The sequence below is a fragment of the Callorhinus ursinus genome, unplaced genomic scaffold (genome assembly GCF_003265705.2).
Source record: "Callorhinus ursinus isolate GAN/ISIS: 27379988/994484 unplaced genomic scaffold, GSC_fseal_2.0 scaffold18, whole genome shotgun sequence".
Taxonomy (NCBI): Eukaryota; Metazoa; Chordata; class Mammalia; order Carnivora; family Otariidae; genus Callorhinus; species Callorhinus ursinus.
Genome location: NW_027397080.1, coordinates 3,617,347 through 3,638,745, shown reverse-complemented (window position 1 = coordinate 3,638,745; position 21,399 = coordinate 3,617,347). Strand labels below are relative to the sequence as shown.

Here is a 21,399-nt window from a genome sequence, read left to right as displayed (position 1 = left end):
GAAAGCGTCACACAGGACAGGCTTAGTGCTGAGGTTCTGCTAGTGGAAGGGTTAGTCTGACACAGGGGTTAGGTTGATTTGTTCCTGGGGAAAGAGCAATCTGATTAGGAACTTGGCCTCTCCCTTCTCTGAGTGGTACTACAGGTGGAGGAGGGCTTTATATACCTTCAGTCCAGCCACCTGTTTATAAAGCTACAAATAAAAGTGAGTAGACTGTTAACGTGCACCATATTCACATATTGTTTTTAAGATTTTATTTATTTAGGGGTGCCTGGGGGGCTCAGTCGTTAAGCATCTGCCTTCGGCTCAGGTCATGGTCCCAGGGTCCTGGGATCGAGCCCCGTAGGGGTCCCTGCTCGGCAGGAAGCCTACTTCTCCCTCTCCCACTCCCCCTGCTTGTGTTCCCTCTCTCGCTGTGTCTCTCTCTGTCAAATAAAATTTTTAAAAAAAAAAATTTATTTGAGAGAGAGAGCATGAGGGGGGAGGATCAGAGGGAGAAGCAGACTCCCTGCTGAGCAGGGAGCCCAATGTGGGACTCGATCCCAGGACTCCAGGATCATGACCTGAGCCGAAAGCAGTCACTTAACCAACTGAGCCACCCAGGTGCCCTAGAGTGTCAGATTCTTTTTTTTTTCATTTTTTATTATGTTAATCACCATACATTACATCATTAGCTTTTGATGTAGTGTTCCATGATTCATTGTGCATAACACCCAGTGCTGTGTTGATTTTCTTGGATCCCACCTTCCAAGTGCATGGGAAGAGCCTCAGAATGAGCCTTTTATATCTTTAGAGATAAAAAATTATTTCCTGAAGTTCTTGTGAGAATTAGGTAAGACCTGACATTTGGTTAGTGCTCAAAAAATGTTGGCTGTTACTGTTACAGGAATATTGTAAGGATCAACTGAGATAATAGTTGTGAACATTGTAAACTGAAATGATGGGGAGCCTGCTTCTCCCTCTACCTCTACCCCTGCTTGTTCTCAGTCTCTCTCTCTGACAAATAAATAAATAAAATTAAAAAAAAATAAAGTGCTAAGAGAAAAAACCATAAACCAAAAATCCTATATCTGGAAAATCACAAAAATAAATTCCGCATGATTCCACTTATGTGAGGTACTTAGATTAGTCAAACTAGAGGCAGAGAATAGAATGGCAGAAATGGGGAGTTACCATTTAACGGATATAGAGTTTCAGTTCTGTAAGAAGGAAAGAATTTTGGAGATGAATGGTAGTGATGGTTGCATAGCAACATTGATGTACTTAATGTCACTGAACTGTGTGCTTTCAAGTGGTTAAGATGGTAGGTTTTATGTGTATTTTTTTTTAACTTTATTTATTCATTGAGAGAGAAAGAGCACAAGCAGGGGGAGCGGCAGGCAGAGGGAGAAGCAGCCTCCCCACGAGCAGGGAGCCCGATGCAGGACTTGATCCCAGGACCTGACCTGAGCCGAAGGCAGATGCCTAACCAACTGAGCCACCCAGGCACCCCAATTTTATGTATATTTTACCACATTAAAAAAATTGTGGAAAAAATGATGGGAAAGATATTGAATAAAGATGTAAGAAAGAGTACATTGGAAAGAAAACATTTTAGGGTCTTGCAGTGATTGTCAGTTTTATTTTATTTTTTTTTTTTAAAGATTTTATTTATTTATTTGATAGAGAGAGACAGCCAGAGAGGGAACACAAGCAGGGGAAGTGGGAGAGGGAGAAGCAGGCTTCCCGCGGAGCAGGGAGCCTGATGCGGGGCTTGATCCCAGGACCCTGGGATCATGACCTGAGCCGAAGGCAGACGCTTAACGACTGAGCCACCCAGGTGCCACAGACTGTCAGTTTTATAGAAAAAGAAGTTAGATGGCCTGTCCAAGGAAGAAAAACTAGTAGAAACAACTGATATTTAAAGGCCATTTTATGAGGCTTTGTCATTTGTATATCGTCTTTTCCATTTTTGTAAAAATATCATGTAACAAGGTTCATGTGCTCACTGGATAATTTTTGGAATGCATATTTAAATCAAAAACTTGGGGGCACCTGGGTGGCTCAGTCAGTTAAATGTCTGCCTTCAGCTGGGGTCGTGATCTCAGGGTCGTGGGATCAAGTCCCACATCAGGCTCCCCGCTCATCAGGGAGTCTGCTTCTCCCTCTCCCTCTGCCACTCCCCGCTGCTGAAGGACCATTGAAGACACCACAAGAAGACAGCCTTCTACGTACTCAAGAGAGAAGCCTCAAAATGAAACTAATTCTGCTGACACCTAGATCTTGGACTTAGAGCCTTTAGGGATGTGAGAAAGTAAATTTCTGTTGTTTCAGCCATCCAGTCTGTGGTACTTTGTTATGGCAGTTCCAGCAAACTAATAAAGAAGAGAACCAGAAGCTATAATTGACCCAGAAGATTTTTTTAAATTAACCAGGTGGAAATCTGAGAACAGAAAAATACAATACCTCAAAGAAATCAGTGGATAGATTTGGAAGCTGATTAAACACAACTGAAGATAAAATTAGATAACTGGGAGATCGTTAGAGGAAACCACTTATAATGAAGCACAGAGAATTTAAAAATTGGAAAACAGAGAAGAATAACTAAGAGAGATTATGGTACAAAAATCAAGCTGACTATAACTGGAGCCGCAGAAGAAAAAGAGGATTGAAGAGAGAACGGCTGAGACTTGCCCAGAACTGATTAGAGGGAAGGAGACACCAAAAGAAAGAGTCAAGAAGCCCAAAAACTTACATAAAAAATCCACCTCTAAACTATATCAATAATGGTACCACAATTTTTGAAAGACAAGAAGAGGAGTTGGGGGGAAGAGATCACTTTGAAAGGAATGACATTAAAGCTGACATTTGATTTTGCAACAGAAAGAATGGTCGCCATAAAACTGTGGAATGGTATCTTCAGTGATCTCAAAGAAAATAATTCCCAACCTAGGATTCCTATACACAGTAGGATACAAAGGTGAAAAAAGACATTTTGAGACTGAAATGGAGAGCATCGACAAGCAAGCAGCAGACTTGCACTAATGAGCAAAAGAAAATGATCCTATTAGGATCAATGAACTATTAGGAGATACAAAAGCAGTGAAAAGGAAAGAACTAAGTCCCAAACAAAGGTGGCCTACTTCTGAGTTGAGTAGAAGGAAATGCTGCCGGCCACGAGCGGGAAGAAGCAAACCCTTTCAGGACCAGGATCTTGCACTGATACAAAACAGAAATTTGCTGCCTGGTGGGAGGGCAGGAAACTCACTGCCACCCAAGACCCACCACCATTGCATGCAGAGGTCAGAGGCTATGTGGGGAGGACAAAGCCCTACCACTGAGGCTCAGGTGCACAGGACCTGTCCAACTAAGGCTGGAGCAGAAGAAAGGAGAAAAACTCTCCTGCTGCCAATGTGAGCCTTGCATCCTAAACAATGGCAAGCTACTGCTGGGGAAAGGGCAAGAGTTTGGAGAGGGAGTCCCTCTGAGGTGCAGGCATGCAGGGAGTGTTGAATGCTGGGGTACACCCAAACCCCCTGGATTCCAGGTCTAGACTGAGCACAAGGTAGAAGCAGCCCACTATCAGAAATGAGGAGATGCTTTGATGTGCATATCAAAGGACACAGCAGAGGAAAGAATTCATGAGCTTGATGGCAGGTCAGTAGAAACTAACCCAATTGAAACAGAAAAACATGGGAACAATAAAACAGAGCAGAATATTTAAGAGCTGTGCCACAATATCAGGCATGTAATTGAAGTAGCAGATGAAGACAGGAAATAGGGCAGAAGAAGCATTTGAAAAAAATAACAGCTAAAATTTTTCCAAAATCAATATAAGATAACAAACCCCAGATCCAGGAAGTTCAGAACACCTCCAAGGAAAATAAACACACGGAGAGAAGAAAAAAAAAATACCCAGGCACTTCATAGTCAAACTTCTGAAAACCAAAGATGGAGAAAATCTGGAAAACAACTGAGAGAAAACAAAGGAACAACAACAACCACGAAAAGAGTTAAGCAGGCTTTTCGTTTAAATTGTTATGTAAGCTAGAAGACACCAGGGTGATATCTATAACGTACTGAAAGGATGAGAGTCAACCCAGAATTCTATACCCAGCAAAAACGTCTTTCAAAAATGATGGTGAAACAAAGATTTCTGCTTGGGTTCACCAAAGATGAGTCCAAAGCTTTCTCTCCACTGCCATACTGGGAGGCATCTGCATCTATGTTTGGCTGGGGTTTCACGTGCCTTCTGAGAAAATCAGTGTCTCAGTGTTCTGGCTTTCACTTAGACTTTAAAAAACAACAACAAAAAGAACCTCTATCTTGAAATAGTTTCAGACTTCAGAGAAAAGCTGCAAACACGGTTCAAAGAACTCCAGTCTGCCCTTCACTTAGGTTGCCCGATTAATATTATACTACAGAACGACGTGGATGGAACTGGAGGGTGTTATGCTGAGTGAAATAAGTCAATCACAGAAAGACATGTATCATATGACCTCACTGATATGAGGAATTCTGAATCTCAGGAAACAAACTGAGTGTTGCTAGAGTGGTGGGGGGTGGGAGGGATGGGGTGGCTGGGTGATAGGCATTGGGGAGGGTATGTGCTATGGTGAGCGCTGTGAATTGTGCAAGACTGTTGAATCACAGATCTGTACTTCTGAAACAAATAATGCAACATATGTTAAGAAAAAAGAAAAAGAAGAAGATAGCAGGAGGGGAAGAATGAAGGGGAGTAAGTCAGAGGGGGAGACGAACCATGAGAGACGATGGACTCTGAAAAACAAACTGAGGGTTCTAGAGGGGAGGGGGTTGGGGGGATGGGTTAGCCTGGTGATGGGTATTAAAGAGGGCACGTTCTGCGTGGAGCACTGGGTGTTATGCACAAACAATGAATCATGGAACACTACATCAAAAAAAATATACCGCAGATATTTGCCTTGTAACTCTTCATGTTTTTCTATGCATATTTTTTTCTGATGCCTCATTATCCTCTTAGTACTTCAGTGTGTATTTCCTGAAATACAAGGACACTGTCCTACAAGACTACAGGAAACTATCAAATTCAGGAAATTAACTTTGAAATGGTACTGCCCATCTAAACCATAGACACTATTCGATTGTCACTGGTTGTCCCAAGAACATCTTTTATAGGTCTAGGATCCAATCAAGGATCACTCATGGCATTTAGCTGTAATATCTCTTCAATCTTGTCAGTCTTTTCCTGTCTTTCATAATGTGGACAGTTTTGAAGAGTGCAGGCAGTTACTTTGTAGAATAACCTCCATTTGGATTTTTTTGTTTTGTCATAAGTCATTTCGGTTTGTACACCTTTAACAGGAATGTCACAGAAATGATGCTGTGTTCTTCTCAGTGCATTATATCAAGGGACACACAATTTTGACTTGCCTTGTTGCTGGTGGTGTTAACTTTTGTCACTTGATTAAGCTATGTCTGCAATGTTTCACCACTGTCAAGTTAAATATTTTATACTTACTAGTTAATAAATTATATTAGTTGCCATTTTACTGTAGAGCTTTTTTTCTCCCCCATCTATTTAATTTTTGTATCAGTATGGACTAATAGATGCTTATTTTTATTCACTCAATTAGAATCCATTACTATCATTATTTATTCTGATACTCAAATTGTCCCAGATAAAGCAAATGGGAGTCTCTTTAATCTGGTTTCTGTATCCTTTAGATGTGTCTCCATTATTCCTCGAGCTCTTTCTTACTTTCTGGAATATCAAGATGCTCCAGGCTTATTATTTCCTTACCCCAGCCCTCAGATCAGCCATTTCTCCATGGAGCCCTGGTACCTGTTAATGGAGAACAGTATTCAGAAATCAAGGTATCCTCTTGCCACTGGGTTATCATTGCTTCTAGGCTTTTCTAGGAGGTAGAACTCCTAGATATATGGATGTATGTATATCACACACATGTATGTACACATACGCAACTATAGCTATTTCAATATTCATCTAAATATATTAAAAGCCAGGTGTTCATCCACATACCTCTAATTCCAATCCAACACCACAGGATTTATTTGAATCTTCCACATTTCATCTTTGTAAATCTATCATCTGGCAGTGGAAAGCCTGGCTCCCATTATCTTTGATATTTTACTTATTTGTTCAATCCCCCTTATATGTAACTCAGCTTTGATCCTGGCAGCCATGGACGACTCAGTTTTGTGGTCACCACGTGGGCCTCCATGTGGATGAAAGGGAGAGCTTCTCGAGTGTTGACTTGGAGAGTCCATAACAGCGTGTCAGCCCTTTCCCTTGATGCTCTGTAAAGAATTTTTCGCCCTGGGCGCCTGGGTGGCCCAGTTGGTTAAGCAACTGCCTTCGGCTCAGGTCATGATCCTGGAGTCCCGGGATCGAGTCCCACATCAGGAGTCTGCTTCTCCCTCTGACCCTCTTCCCTCTCGTGCTCTCTATCTCTCATTCTCTCTCTCTCTCAAATAAATAAATAAAATCTTAAAAAAAAAAAATTCTTCGCCCTTTCCCCAACATTTTTAGTTGTTTTGAACAGGAGCATTGTCAAGAATAAAATTGCCTGTAATGTGCTCATAAATTGAGCCAAATATTATTTTTATGTGCTCTATGAGGAGAGAAAGTCAGGAAGCACTGCTCTGGGCATTGTCTTTCTTCATTTCCAGTTTTGCCTGGATCGGGTTTAGCTGTGGCTCCCTATAATCTTGCCAACTCTAGACGAAATCATACATTGAGCTGCTTACATTGCATCCGGTATTCAGATGATGGAGGAAGACAACGCACCACACAGCTCTTCCCTCCCTAGCCTAGATCAGCGTTTCCCAAACTTGTGTGTGCTCCAGTCACCCGGAGAGTTCCTTAAAATGCCGAGCCTGTGTTACCTGGTGTGGGGTGGAGCCTGAGAGTCTGTGTTTCTACCAAGTTTCCAGGTAGCAGGAGTCTCTAGAGTGCTCATCACCTCTGTCCCAGTGGTCAGTGAGGGGTGGTTACATTGCACAACCACCGAAACTTACAGGCATTTTTAACTTTTTATTTTTTTCATTTGCAAACCTACACACAAATGAAGAGAACAGAGTGAACCCCTAAATCTCGCTGGCATTTACCAAACTTCCCTTGCCCCTGACCATTTTGTTCTTAGGGCATTTTAAAGCAAATCCGGCCTTCTATCATTTCAGGGTGCACCTCTAACAGATAGGGATGAAAAAAAAAAAAAACCCAAACAAACCATGGTGTCATTATCACAGAATTAACAATACATACATATAACACAAAAACATCACTCCTGGACACCATGTACTACTCAGTGCACATCCATATTCTCCGAGGCGGGCATTGCATGGGTCCCCTGGTCGCCTCCTCCACGGCCGCGGGCTCACTCCCTAGTCACCTCCTCCACGGCCGCGGGCTCACTCCCTAGGCCAAGCACCTTCTGTTGCTATGCGCCTTCTGTATGCATAGCTACTTCTATGCTATGCTTTTCGTCACTGGCTGAGAACACAGGCATTTTCCTCCCCAAACTGTATTTTTATGGGCTGCCAGTTTTATTCGTGGGAGAACTCTGTTAATAAACATCAGCAAAAGCTTGAGGATCGTGCCCTTTGACCCCCTTGCTGGGTCTCTGCCCAGTCGTCTGGCCCTGCGGCTGGGACAGTAAACAGCAGTGCAGTCAGGAGGCCTGGGAAGGTGGCCCTGCTGCAAATTGGCAGCCCAGGTGACCTTGATGTGGACATTTGAAAACAGCTGCTTCGACAGAGGCGTGGAGGATCAGGCTTCCGGAACCCTTGCAGCCTTGAACTCCTCTAGTTTCCCCCGGACATCTTCCCATGGCCGGCTGCCCACTGTGCTGTTAGCATATCCCGGGGCCACATGCGCTCACCTGACTCTGCACCTCTCCAGTCCCGGGTTCGAGGCAGAAAGGGCATCCCTCCACGAAGGACCAGCAGGAAGCTTGTTCCTGTGGCTGTCAGACCTACCACTGTCCCCGAAACTCACGGGGAGCAGCCAGAACATTCTATCCCCATGTTTTCCTACCAAGTCCCAAGCGTCTGGTGGACCCTGAACCTCAAGAGAATACACATGGTGTCCTGGCCAACCGCTTTGTGACCAGACTGCAAGGGCTGCCAAATCCCCAGCTGGGGACGGGAGGGAGGTGCTGGAGGACCCGCAGAGGTCGAGCCTCTGGGCCCACATCCCCACCTGCTCAGCTGGTGCCCGTGACAGGAGCCCTCACCCAGACTCTCAATTTCCAGGTTCCAGATTTGGTGGTGTCAGTCGGGGCTCTTTTGGTTGTAGGGGACCGAAGTCAAACTCAAAATTGTTTCAGCAAAAAAGGTGGATATGTATTGGGAGGATGTGGGAACCTCACGGAGCAGCCTGGTCTCAGGAAAGGCAGACGAGGAGACAGGCCTTCCTGTCATCTTTCCTCGGTCACCTCTTCACCAAGGTGCCTTTCTCCCTCCCAGAGCCCCACAGAGTGGCAAGAAATGTGGCCCCAATGGCCCCGAGCTATAGGCCTCACAGAGGCGCCCACACATCGCAGTCCCTCAGGAGGTGCCTGAGCTCAATGCCAGGCCCACCCCAGGCCAGTTCCGGCGGGATGTGGAGCCTGGGTACCAGCTCCCCTCATTATAGCTTCTGGCACCCAGAGAGACTGACTCTTCTGTAGTCCTCACTCATAACTCGAGGGGCAGGACTCTGGTAAACCCATGTGGGGTCAGGCGCCCACCCCCGGAGCCAGGGGCTGGCCAGGCCGCAGGAAACGGCCACTCCTGAGGCGCCCCGTGGACGTGCAGCCGCGGCCAGCCCGGGGCCCTGTGCCCATAGTCCCACAGCCGCTCTACCACTCGCTCCTCTCCTCCCATCCCTGACCTCCGAGGGAGCGTGCATGACAGTCACCCTGTCTGACCTCACCTCCCTCGAGCCACGCTCAGGGGAGAAGGCCCAGCTACCTCCTTGGGATTCAGTGAGTTGGTGAGAGCTGTGGTCACCAGCAGGTGTTGGAGGAAGCCAGACAGAGCTGGCTGAGGAGGGCATGAGGAAGGCGGGGGGCAGTTATGGTCAGCTCTTTCCAGATGGGAGACAGAGGGTAGCCAGTGGCCAGAGATTCGGGGCCAGGGAGGATGTTTGGGGCAGGCGAGGCCTGAGCATGAGGGGCGGTGCTGATCTGGGTTAATCTTCCCTACAGCTCTCTGAGGACGTCTCCTTCTACACTAAGGAAGTATCTATACTTCAAGACCAAAAGCCCCTCCAGCGTGGACCGCACCCTTCTGCCTGAGGCCGCCCCTCTCTACTCTGGATCCAGGGCGCGGATGTAGGGGGACCTCGGCAGACTGGAGAGGAGGAAGGGTGGATGTGGAAGAAGGGGCAGCATTAGGGGGCTTGCAACCTTGTTCAGGACAGTCTTTGTGGCTGAAAGGCCCTAAGGTCCCTCTCCATGTAGTGAGCTCCTCCAGGGTCCCCTCGCCCCAGATCTGAGGTAAGTGTCAGGCCAGGGAGGTTACTGGAGCCCCGATCAGCACTGGATGTGCCATGTAACCCACCCTGCAGGTCTGTCTCCCCGTCTTGCTGCCCAAAGACCCCAGGGACCAGCTCTGACCTCTCCGAGCCAAGACCCACCGTAGCCATGCCAGGGGCACATCAAATGACACCACAGTTGGGGCTGGATGTTCACTTCTCTTTCCAAACAATACCAAACACACGGCCTAAGTGTGGCCGGGGGGACAGAGTCAGATTGGGGACCTGGACATTACACACCCAGGGGGCCCTTGGCGGAGGCGGACAACTTAACAACTGGTCTGCAAGTCAAAAGAGAGGAGAGCTGGTTAGTGGGGTGAGCAGCAGGGTGGGGCAGGGGCTGTGGGGTGCAGGCCCAGATGCAGGAACTGACCAGCGCAGTCAGACCCGGGCACCCACGGCAGCCCTCCCTGGGGCCCACTCCTGGGGGCGGGCTGGCTGTGTGCTGGCCGAGCCATGCGTGGGGGTGTCCGCGTGGTGCTGGGCGTACTGGAAGAGCCTGGGACCTGAATTCAGGAAGAGCGGGGTCAAGCCTCTTGGTGTCCCTGACCCTGTTTCCTCATGTGTAAGGGGGAGCATTCATCATCCTGGCACACTGCCCCCTGCATGGGGTAGCTGTGAGGAGCCTGCCAGCCCGGGGAGGGGAAGGGCTCTGGCCACCCCAGGGCATGCGGCACCAAGGGCTGTCTTTGTGGCTGTGTCCCCAGGGCCCTGCAGGGAGTAAAAAAGCCACCCCAGGAAAGCGCTGGCACCTGGACAGGAAACGTGCTGGTGCCCGTGTGCTGTGCAGACGGGTCCACACCTGCTCCAGGACAGGCGTGTGCTCCTGTGGGCTGGGGCCTGCCTCTGGCCTCCCTCTGAGTGTCTGGGTCTGAGTCTCAGAGCGCAGGGTGGGTGCCTGTGTGGGGACAAGCTGCTCAGAGCCCTAACGGAGCTCGCGGGGCGCGCTGTGCCCTATTGGCCCTGCCCAGGGTGCTGCAGGGGCCGGCGGAGTCCCGGGCTCAGACGTACTCTCGGGCGGCAGCCGAGGGGCCAGGCCGGTAAGGCTGCGGGCTGCTGTTGGATCTCTCAGGCTCCGGGCACGTGCAGCAGAGGAAGGAGCCCCCCAGCATGGCCAGACCCGCGGACGTCCAGCCCACGAACAGGGCCGAGCCAAACTCATACCTGCAAGGGGTAGGGAGGACGGCGTCAGGTGTGGCTGCAAGCCTGCCCTCCCCCAAGGATCCCCCCGTGGGGGCGGGGGGCGTGCAGGGGGTGGGGAGCTGAGACTGGGGGCCTCCCAAGCCTCCTCAATCTCTCAGAGAAGTTCCGCTGCAGGCCCATCGCTCCTCCCGACTTCCACCCAGCACATCATCCCCACCCAGGGGGAACCCAGGCCCAGGGTGGGCCTGCTCCACGCAGACTCAGGCCCCTTTCCTCCTCCGGCCAGGGGCGGGGGTGCGGGAGGGCCGCCAAGTCCCGTGGGGAGGAGCAGGGCAATCCCTGCCATCTTTCTCTCAGTCCCCCTCCGGCGCCCGAACTCCCAGCCCGGGCTTCCCGCGGTCCTCGGGGGCACACCGGGCCCTCCACCTGGCGCTCCCGACTCCCCGCCTCGGGGCCGCCGCCAGCCTGCGCACCCCCACTCCCGCTCTGCGGCGCCCCAGGGCTCCCTGCTTCCGTGCCTTTGCTGGAGGCGCCCCCTCCTGGAGCATCCCCCCTTCTGCGCTTCCTCCGCTCCTCTGCCTTCAGGGCCCACTTGGGCCACCTCCTCCCAGGGACTTTCCCTGACCCCTCCTGCTGTGCCTCCTGCTGACTCTTCCTGGGTGGCCTTCAGCTCCTGGCTTGCCTGGCTCCCTCCGGAGCGCCCCGAGGGCAGGCAATGCCGGATTCATCCGTGTCCCCGGGGCCCAGCACGGGGCCGCTTACCAGCTGCCTGGGGGAGTGTTGGAGGGACAGGGAGGAGTGCCAGCCTGGCATCTGTCTCTGAGTTGAGCTGCCTCTTGCTTGGAGATCTTCGTGGCTAGAGCTCCGACCCCAGGGGACGAGCGCCGTGCCTGTGGTCTCCTTTTCTTCCCCTGCCACACCTCTGCCTTCTCCAGCCGGCCCTCCTGACTGCGATAGCCTGGGTACCTTTTCTTATTCTCCCTCCAGCCCAGGGCCCAAGGTCTGTTGGGATGTCTGGGGTTGACACTGTCCCATTCTCTGCTCCGGCAGAGCTGAGAGGCGGTGTGGAGCCAGATGGGCCCAGGCTCTTCACAGAGCCCCGTATCCGGCCCTCACGCCCTGGGGCCTCCTAGTCCTGGCCCTTCCGAAACATCTCTGAACCTACTCTGCACTTGGAGCCTCGGGCCCAAGCCCGGCTCCAGACTTTTGCGCCTTACCGGGCTTAGCCTCTCCCCACCGTGCTGCATGCCGCGGCCGGAAGGATTGTTGGCTGCCTTCATCCCCAGGATGGGGAACCAAGTCCTCCTCTGGCTTAAGGCCCCCCACATCTGCCCTACCGCTTGTCCAGTCTCCATCTCCCAGCCCAATGCACCTGCCGCCTTGGGCAGGAGTCACAACGAGGGGTTTACCGAGTGCTCTCCGGAGCCCCGGCATTGTGCTGAGCCCTCCCTGCAACATCTCACTGAGCCCTCACAACCACATCAGCTGGGTCCTTGGGTCCCAGCTCCATCTGACTGGAACTCGCCCTTCACACAGCCAGCACGCCCACATCTGGGATTTCAACCCGGATTCAGGTTGCTGAGCTCCTGCGGTGTCCTCCACGGGACTCCGGCCCCTTCAGAGGGTTCAGCCACACCCTGCCTGGCCCCCCATTCCAGAGAGCTTTGCAGTGACAGCACCTGCAGCTCCCCCCACCCCGTTTCTTCCTCCTCATGTCCTGCTGGACAAAGGCAGCCGAGCGGGAGGCCCAGCTCCCTGGTCCAAGCCATGCGCCGGCCCTCACCTGGCGTTGACAGGTGTGCTGGGGTTGAAGAACTCCTGGGTCACTAGGGTGGCATACCACGAGACAGCTGTCAAAGTGCAGAGGCCTAAGGACAGAGGACGGAGCGCTCAGCTCGGCTCTGGCCCCAAGCTGGCCACCCAGAGCGGGGCCACCTGCCGTGGCCGAGATGGCGGACAGGGAGCCAGGGGCACTGACCTGCCAGGAGGAAGAGGACACCCCCAGAGACGGCGATGCGGCCCTTGGCGATGGGGTTGCTGTCTCCAACCCGAGTGCACTTCATGCCGACCACGCTGAGGACCATGGCCACAAAGCCCAGGAGCACGGCCACCACCATCAGGGCTCGCGCTGACTGGATGTGACCTGGGCAGAGCAGGGGGCACTGAGCAGGCTCTGGGAGAAGTGGGCAGGTGGGAGGAGCGCGGCAGGGAAGGGGCTGGGGCTGGGGCCGGAAGCTCCCCCCGGGCAGCCACCTGCAGCAGGTGTGAGGGGGCCGTGAGGACAGGGTGTGGGGCTGAGCTTCACCTCTACCCCCGCCGTTCACTACCCCTGCAGGTTCCTCCAGGTGGTGTGTGCGGTGCCAGGGTAGTCAGACTTCTCTCGTCTGCTGCTCCCTGGCGGTGGGACTCCCTTTGGGGCCCGGCCCACACCTCCCAAGCAGTGGGCTCAGTTCCTCCCAGGGTCTTGCAGATTCAGCAGGAGGGAGTGAGGCTGTCTGAGGTCCAGCTCAGCCCCACGTTGGCTCTCAGGCAGGGACACCTCCCCCACCAGCCATTCTGGCTCCTGGTCACCTTCCCCTCTGCCCTCCAAGTCACCCACGGCAGCTGTACACCTGTGCGCAGGTCAGTCCTGGGCCGTGGGCAGCTCGGGGGAGCTGGGTCCCTGAAGGAGACCAGATGACCCGCCTGGATGGGTGTTGTGGGGGAGGGCCGTGTGATAGCTGCCCGCTCAGGCCTACGCCACCCTGGGCAGAGGGTGGGTGGGTTGGCCCTGAGCTGGGGAGGGAGCTGCGATGGTGCCTGTTTACAAGCCAACTTGTCAAGTTCAAATGCACATCCCAGGAGGAGAGGGACCTACGTGCCCAAGCACCTGTGTGCACAGGTGTGTGTGGGGGTGTGTGTGTGTGTGGGGGGGGGGTGTTGGCACACCCAAACGGAGGCATGCTTGTCTAGGTGGCAGGCCTGGCATGAAGGTGTGTGTGCACAGTGTGTCTGCATGCAGAGTATGGGGGGAGGTGGAGGGGAGCCTGAGTGCCAGGCACTCATCTATCTCATCTAACCCTCCACAGTCCTGTAAAGTCCTCGGCTCCCCTCTACAGATGAGGACATTAGAACACAGAGAGGGTTAGCGACTCCTTCAAGGTGATAGTAACAGAGCTGGGATCTGGACCCGCGGCTGCCAGAGCCTGGAGCCCCTGCCCTCCACGGAGCACCAGGCTGGCCTGGATTTTCAAAAGCGCACTCGGGCAGGGAGCTGGAGAATGGAGCCCAACGCAGGTCGCAGGCTGTGGGCAAGCTTGCTCTGGACTTCGCCTTCCCCCACAGCCCACCTTCCCAACCCAGCTGGAGGGAGGCCTACCTTCCAGGGCGAGCAGTGAGTCATAGAGTTTGCACTGCACCTGCCCGGTGCTCTGGGAGGCGCAGGACATCCAGAGCCCTTCGTAGAGGCCCACGGCCGTGATGATGGCGTCGCCCGCGTAGGAGGACTGCTTCCACTGCGGGAGGGCTGTGCTGGCAATGATGCCCACCCAGCCACCCAGGGCCAGGAAGTAGCCCAGGAGCTGGAGGCCTGAGTTGGCCATGGCCCAGGGGAGGGGGCTGCAGGTTCCAGGGCTCAGGGCTGGGCCAGGGTCCCTAGGGGTGCTGGGGTCATGGCCAGGTGAGAGGAGCTGCTGGGTGGGAGGGGAGGGGGAGCAGCGCTGGCCAGAGCTGAGGAGAGGGGCGGAGGCCCGCAGCAGCAGCAGCAGCAGCAGCAGCAGCAGCAGCAGCAGCAGCAGCAGCAGCGGCGGCGGCGGCGGCGGCGGCGGCGGCGGCGGCCTCAGCGGCTCTGGGCTCTAGAATGCAGGGGGAGGCCCAGGGGCTGGAAAGGCCAGGGGCCCCGCCCACAGCAGCCGCCTAAGCCAGGGCAGGGTCTCCAGCAGAGCTCCTGCCAGCCCCCTGGGGGCGGGGGGGCGGGGCCATGGCCCAGGTGGGTGCCCTTGCCCCACCTCCTAGGGATAGAGAGGGGAGGGGCTGGGAGGAGTGACCCTGCTTGCCCTCAGGGCCTTCCTGCCAGGGAACCCCCTTTAGGAACCATGCAAGTGCCCTACAATTCTAATTCCTGCCCAAGCACCAGCCCCGAGATGATGGATTTTGCTATTGCATGGCTGACCTGATCCTTGGGGTTTTCTGTCCTCTGACTGTAGGACAGAAAGGAAATGGAATTCTACTTTGCAGCAGGTAAGACTAAAGTTAGACATCAGGGAGACCTTTTGGGAGAGGGCTCTGAGGCCAGATGTGGAGAGACTGGGCTGGATGTTGGGGAGAGTCCCGGGTTCTGGGGGGCCATATGTATCAAAAGCAGGGGAGGCCAGGCAAGGGAATATGCACTGTGGGGTCTGAGATCTGAGGGGGGCAGAAGAAGGACCCATCAAGGCTGGGCCAGACCTGGCTGCCAGCCAGCAAGGGGCCTGGCCAGGGAGGTGGGAGATAGCACTGACCTTCTGGCATCAGCCCGAAGGAAGGCAGACTGTTCAGCCCCGTTAATCCCCTTGCTGGCTGGCTTAGCAGCTCCTGCTGGGGCTGGAGGCACCGGGCCCTGGCCCCCTGCTCCAGAACAGCCTGACTGGGAGCCAGAAGCTGGGAGCCGTGGCCTCCGCACATTCCTCGGTTTTGGGCTGCCCCTCCTAGTGCCCCGCCTCCCCCTTCTCTCTCCCACCCCAGCTCAGCCCTCTGGAGCAGGGGAATATTTAACTCTCCTCCAGCTCATTAGCAATCCCCTCACGTTCAGTTTGGCCCCGTGGGCTCCACCGGGCGTGGGTGCAGGGGAAATGTCACAATCCCGCTCCTACTCGGGCCAGCCCCCGGCTGCCCCCTCCAGCCCCAGCGGCCCACCTGCCTTTCCTGGACCGCACTGGGGGAAAGCAGGGTCTGGCTGCCGACCCCCCACCCTCACCCATAGGCTTCCTCCCCCACAGCCTGGCCCCCCTCTGCAGGGACTTGTCCCCAGCCTGCTCCTTCGCATTCTTCACGTGGCTATGCAAACGAGAGGGTGCCAGGCACTGCGCAGACAAGGGCTGCCCTGTGCCCGCCCGCCCGGGGCGTGGGCCCCTGGTATGGCCTGCAGCTCCAGCGGCTGGGGGCAGGGCTGGGCGCTATTTGGCCTACAGTGCCGCACTCGGGGCAAACACTGGGCCCCCTGTGTGCTGGGAAGGCCAGAGCCACGTGGATCCAGCGACACACAGACCTGCTTCCTGGGACGGCCCGAGGGTCCCCAAATTCAAAAGGGGCCTAGAACTGTTGTCGAGAAGTCAGTCCTGCGTTGGGATCCCTCTTCTATCACAGGCCGTTTGGAGACCGTACGATCAGGGGGAACAGAGGACATGGCTGGGGCCCAGAGCGGAGACTCCTGGGGACACAGTGAGCACCCTTTCCGCGCACGAACTGTGTGGTCCTCAAGGCAGCTGTTGGCGCTGGGCAGGCCGGAAGGTAACCTACCCAGGTCGAGCACGCAGCAGACCTGTGCGCTAGCGCCACACTCATCCCACACCCTGATTTCTGAGGAGGACCCTGACGAATGAGGGGACAGAGAGCCAAAGAGGGGAAGTGAGCCACTTAAGGTCACACAGCTGCCCCCAGAAGTGAAATCTGGGGGCGCGAGGCCTTAGAGATGTGGGGATGCCTGCACGCCCCTCTGTCAAGGCCATCCCTCCCTCGCACTGGGCCCCAGAGCCACTTTGTGGTCCAGAATGAGGCTCACGTCCCCTCTGAAGCTCTTCTGGGCAACCCTCCTCTTTGCTATTTGAGGTTTCCAGGCTGTTCTGTCAGAATATCCTCTCCTACCCTAAGGGCCTGCCCTCACCAAGGTTCCAAAGCCGTTCGGAATTCAGATGGCGTTCCTGGGGGAAGTTTCCTACTCCCCCTGCGGTCCCCTGTAGTCCAGTGACTCCCAGGCATGCGGGGAGAGCAGGACCGCTCAGGGTCCCAGCCCAGCCTCCGTTTGGAGCTAACTGGAAACCGCCCTGGGGTGCCACACTTCCTAACAAGTGCCTTCACGTATGTGACTAAAAGCTTGGGCTTCTAGCTCTACCTTTGCCACCAAAAGGCTGTGTGACATTGGGCAAGTGCCTTAGCCTCTCTGAGATAAAACAGGGATAAAGGCACTGATCCTGTCAGTTTCATGAGGGAGTTACGGGGATCAAACAACGGGGGAAAGCGCTTTTGGAAAGCATACTGTGCCTGAAGAAATGGGGCTGGCTAAGGAAAGCTCTTCCCCAAAGACTCCCTCCTGGGCGAGAACCCCTGTGCCCTCTCATCCTGGGTGTGGGCGCGCTGCCTGTGGCTGGAGCCCCACAGCCCCTTCCTGCCCAGCAGTGCCTGGCAGAGAACCAGGGTTAGCAGATGCACACTGATCATCGACTGGTTTGGGGAGTCCACGTCGTTGCCTCCCTCCCAGTGGATTACTGGAGCTGTTTCCCTGGCCCCCTCCCACTGCCCGTCGGGAGGGTCTGATTCAGTTGGTTGCCATCCAGCACACTCGGCAGCCACCACCTGAAATGTTGGGGGCTCAGGAGGTGGTGCTGGTCTTACTGCCCCCGCAACTCAGACTCCCTCTCCTGTGGAACCACAGGCTGGGAATGGAGAGGACTTGCCTCAGGCCCCACAGCTGGGAGGCAGTGTGGTGTCCAGGCGGGGCCAAGCGCCCAGAGCTGCCATCCCGTAATGCTCTGCGCCTCTTTCCACTCACAGCGTTTGGCGTGTGGCTTGCTTCCTTCCCCGGGAAATGTAAGCACCTCCAGGCCCTACTACCAGCCTCATTTTTGGGTCCCACACCTCACCCAGGGTAGGGGTGGGGTGGGATCTCTGCAACATGTGTGGCTGCAGGGGGTGCCCCCTCCTCCCCAAACAACCCTGAGCACAGGCTGTCCTTGGCATCCCTGCTGGGAGCCCTGCCAGTTGCCTGGACCACTAGCCCGCCCCCCTTACATGCACTTATCCCAGGCCCAGACTCTGAAAACGTTTGGCCTTTCATGAGTTAAACTGAGACCGTTGGCTGGCTCTGTGTGGTTAGCAATACACTGAAATTGTAAAGGTCATCTGCCTTGGTGTGGAAGCCTCTGGAGGACCAGAATCAGGCTGATGTAATTTTCTGTTCTGTGGAGTATCTGCTACGTGTTAAGCGTTGTACCAGGTGCTTTCCGAGCATTCTCTCGTTACTACGGTCAGGCATCCTGGGCGGTAAAGACCACAACCCCATGTTACTGGGGGGGGGGGGGGGGCACACGCACTCCGGCCTCACACAACTCCAAGGGTGGAAGTGAGCTTCGCCCAGCTCCGCCCGGGGGCAAAGCTCATGCTCTTTCCGTCAGTGTGTCCTGCTCCCTATGGCGAGTGCGTCACCAAACAGGACGCGATCGCCAGTGACTAGCAGAGGAGTGACTGTCCCCATGAGGTCCTGCCCTTGAGCGCGCTCACGTATGCTGCTGTCTCCCCACTTCGGAATGGCTGATCCTCCACGTCTTGTGTCCGACGCGTCCTTGTCCCCGTGTAGGGCTGAGCTCCTGACACCCCTCTCAGGTCCCTGGCTTGCGGCTGGCCCCCTGTCCTCCGTTGGGCCCCCCCAGCCTCCTTGCCTCCAGCAGGCTTGGTCTTCTGCCTCTTCCTGTCCACCCGCGCCCAGTCTCCCGGCTTGGAACACCATCCACGGCCGGCAACGACTCTCAAAGTGGCGGCTCCCCCCTCCTCCTCTCCCTGAACTCCCCGCCCACACACCGGACTGTGTAGCTGACATTTCTGCCTGGAGCCCTAACAGGCTCCTGGAACTCAAGCACAGCGCGCGCGACACCGGGCTCCCCGCGTCCCCGCCCAGCGCCATGCCCTCTGCAGCCCCTCCGCCAGAGGGCAGGCGGCTCCCTTCCTCCCACTGCTGAGGCTGGAAGCCTTCCTGATGCTCCTTTTTCTCACACCACCTGACCCATCAGCAACTCCTGTCGGCTCTACCTCAAAAATGGATCCAGAACCTGCCCTCTTCCACGCCCTCCCCTGCCAGCACCCTACTCCCCGCCACCTTCCCCTCCCGCTGGGGACGGCAGCAGCTTCCCTTGCCTCGTCCTTGCCCCAAAGCCCCTTCCCCGCACACACACCGTTCACCGAGGCTGACGCTCCTCTGCTGTCTCCCTGAGGCACGGCCCACGTGCCCACAGGGACCAACGAGGCCCCGAGACGCCGACCGCACGGGCTGTCCCCCTTCCTGCCCACTCTGTGCCACGTCGGCCTCCCTGCTGCTCGGCCCTCCTCAGGGCCTGACTGGCTTCCTTGGCCACCTCGAAGGCTGACACGCACGTGCGCACACGTGTCCCTGTCTCCCCTACCGGAGCAGCAGCCCTGTGACGGCGGGGACTTGTTTCGTTGGCTCACGTGGTCCCAGCAGCAGGCACTGAGCTGGTGCTCGACCAACGGCTACTGGCAGACTGAGTAAGTGAGGGCCCGGGAGGGGAGACGGGCTTGTGGCCAGAGGGGCAGAACCTTCACCCGTGCTCTTTCTGTCTCCGAGAGGTAGTGTGTTCTCCTGGGGCCCGGGGCCTCCGAGGCCAGACGGCAGGGCAGGACGCACGCGGCTGCCGCGGGGGCGGGGTGCCCGAGCTGGCTGCCGGCGGCGGGGGCTTGGTCATAATCCCCACCGTTCAGCCAGAGCACTCCAGTTTACAAAGGGCTGTCACAGCCGATACCGAACCCGCCCAGAAGGCGGGCAGAGTGGGGACCGGCATCCCCATTCCACAGATGACAGGTCTGAGGTGTCTGGGGCTTGGCGTCCGGCGCGAGGCTGCAGAGGCCTCGGCGGCGCCGGCCCCCCTCCCCGGTCCCCCCCCCCCCCCCGGCCCCCTCACGCCGCCCTGGAGCGGCCTCCGGCCCGGGGCAGCAGGTAGCCCCACTCCTACTCTCTGAACCAACTCCCGGGTAAAAAACCACAAATCATCTATTCTTTGGTTGTCTACACAGACACTTAAATACTGCAGTGCTGTCACTCTGCTGCCTGAGCAGGCCCCCGGGGGCGGCTCCGGGCCTGTGTCCTGAGCCCTCAACCAGGTCCAGAGGCAAGAGGGCCGTCCCGCCATGTCCACTCCGAGAGCGGGAGCACCGTGCGGACGGCCGTGAGCAGGGTCCCGCCGGCCGGGCGGCAGACCACAGCCCCCGGGGGCCGGCCGGTGGAGGACGCGGTTCCCCAGGGTGGGTTCGCTCACCCCCCCACACCCCACAGCGAGCCGGACGCTGTCAGAGCTCATCCTTGTGTCCCGTCTCACTGCCAGACAGAGACTCCTCTACAGGCTTGGGGGGCCCCTCCTGGGCTTCCGGGGGCTGCTCCTGGGAGAGGTCCATCTCCTCTGGGCTGAAGAGCATCTTCACCAGGTCATCCGCCTGCACCCGGTCCTGCAAGGACAGACCCCTGCCTGTTCAGGGAGGCCTCTGGACCAGGCGCTCACCTGCTCTCAGGTGCTACTTCCTGGAGGCAACAGGTTCTTCCTCCATGGCCTCTGAGCTCATCTGCTTCCCGGCAGGTCCTAATCTCCGGGCAGACAGCTGAGGTTACTGCCCAACCAGGCGACCGAGCGCCAGCACCACTCCCCAGCTTGGCACCCCAACCCAGAGCCCCATTTACAAGTACGGAAGAAGGGCCAGGGAGGACAAGGCAATGGGACCAGGGGGAGTCTCTGTGGATGCCAGGCCTGGTGTTGCTCTCATGTCCAAGCCATCGGCAAGGAGACTGGGAAGAGGGATGCAGAACCCGGGGCCCTTCCAGGGGCAGATCCCAGGGCCACCGAGTGCTCTCACCCGCTCACTGTGCCGCGCGTCCAACGTGAACCACAGGGCGATGGCACAGCGTTGCCCTCTGGTGACAGCCTTCACCCCGTGCGGGTTCTCAGTGCCTGAAGAGAATCCCACGGCCCTCCCGCACTGGGGCTGCACCTCTGCCTGAAGGAGACACAAAGTGCGGGGTACACAGGAGACTGTAACCTGCCTTCAGAGGGGACACGGGATCACTAGGGTCTGGAGAGAAAAGGTGGCCAGTCAGAGTGAGCGACATATCTCTGAGCCTCCCAGGTTTGAGGAGGGGAGCCCTGGCTCTCCGCACTGTGAGGGTTTCTGGCTCTCCGGGACAGGCACGAGGGCACGCTCACCGTCACAGTCTTGGCGTCTAGTTCAGTGAAATAGAATGCTCCTCCATCGAAGTCCCCATTTAGATAAAGGATGGCACTGGGAAGGACAGACATGGTCTCGCCATGGGCTGCCTCCTCCCGTCCCCCCAACAGCCCACAGCTCCCGCATCTCCAGGGGCTCTCAAGCAGCAGCGGGAGGGGGCCTGCCCTGGGAAGACAGCCTCCCCACCCTCCACCCTCACTCCAGAGAATCCACTGTCCTCCTCATCACACCACACGGGAATGACTCCCTTTCTGTCCGACTTCCTGGCCAGAGGGTGTGGGGATAGGGGACTGGATTCTGGGGACAGCTGGTCCCACACCTCTGTGTGTGTGTGTATGTGTGTGTGTGTACGTGTGTGTACGTGTATGTGTGTGTGTGTACGTGTGTGTACGTGTATGTGTGTGTGTGTGTATGTGTGTGGTGTGTATGTGGTGTGTGTGTGGTGTATATGTGGTGTGTGTGTGTGGTGTGTATGTGTGTGTATGTGTGTATGCGGTGTGTGTGTATGTGTGTGTGTGGTGTATATGTGTGTGTGTGTGGTACGTGTGTGTGGTGTGTATGTGTGTGTGTGGTGTGTGTGT

General features: G+C 55.9%; 2 protein-coding genes across 6 annotated transcripts in view; both read right to left on the bottom strand.

Annotated features, from left to right (window-relative positions):
* Nucleotides 1-9,010: 9,010 nt before the first annotated feature.
* On the bottom strand, nt 9,011-14,416 carry CLDN19 (claudin 19). 3 transcript variants are annotated; one of them, XM_073903597.1, is made up of 6 exons: nt 14,001-14,416; nt 12,621-12,785; nt 12,426-12,510; nt 10,511-10,663; nt 10,252-10,397; nt 9,011-9,780 (listed from the first exon to the last, which is right to left on the bottom strand). In XM_073903597.1, the coding sequence occupies exons 1-6, from the start codon at nt 14,221-14,223 to the stop codon at nt 9,653-9,655; spliced, it is 900 nt and encodes a 299-aa protein (XP_073759698.1). In that variant the 5' UTR covers nt 14,224-14,416; the 3' UTR covers nt 9,011-9,652. The 3 variants fall into 3 exon arrangements, with proteins under 3 accessions (XP_073759698.1, XP_025712689.1, XP_073759697.1); XM_025856904.2 differs by lacking the exon at nt 10,252-10,397; XM_073903596.1 differs by having other exon boundaries at nt 9,651-10,397.
* A 5,328-nt stretch (nt 14,417-19,744) lies between these two features.
* P3H1 (prolyl 3-hydroxylase 1) overlaps nt 19,745-21,399 on the bottom strand; it is a 17,890-nt gene continuing 16,235 nt past the window's right edge. For all 3 annotated transcript variants that reach the window (XM_025856574.2, XM_025856575.2, XM_025856576.2), the window contains exons 13-15: nt 20,797-20,872; nt 20,450-20,590; nt 19,745-20,047 (exon numbers count right to left, since the gene is read on the bottom strand). In XM_025856574.2, coding sequence (XP_025712359.1) covers nt 19,892-20,047; nt 20,450-20,590; nt 20,797-20,872 — 373 coding nt within the window. In that variant the 3' untranslated portion in view covers nt 19,745-19,891. The remainder of the gene's footprint in view (nt 20,048-20,449; nt 20,591-20,796; nt 20,873-21,399) is intronic.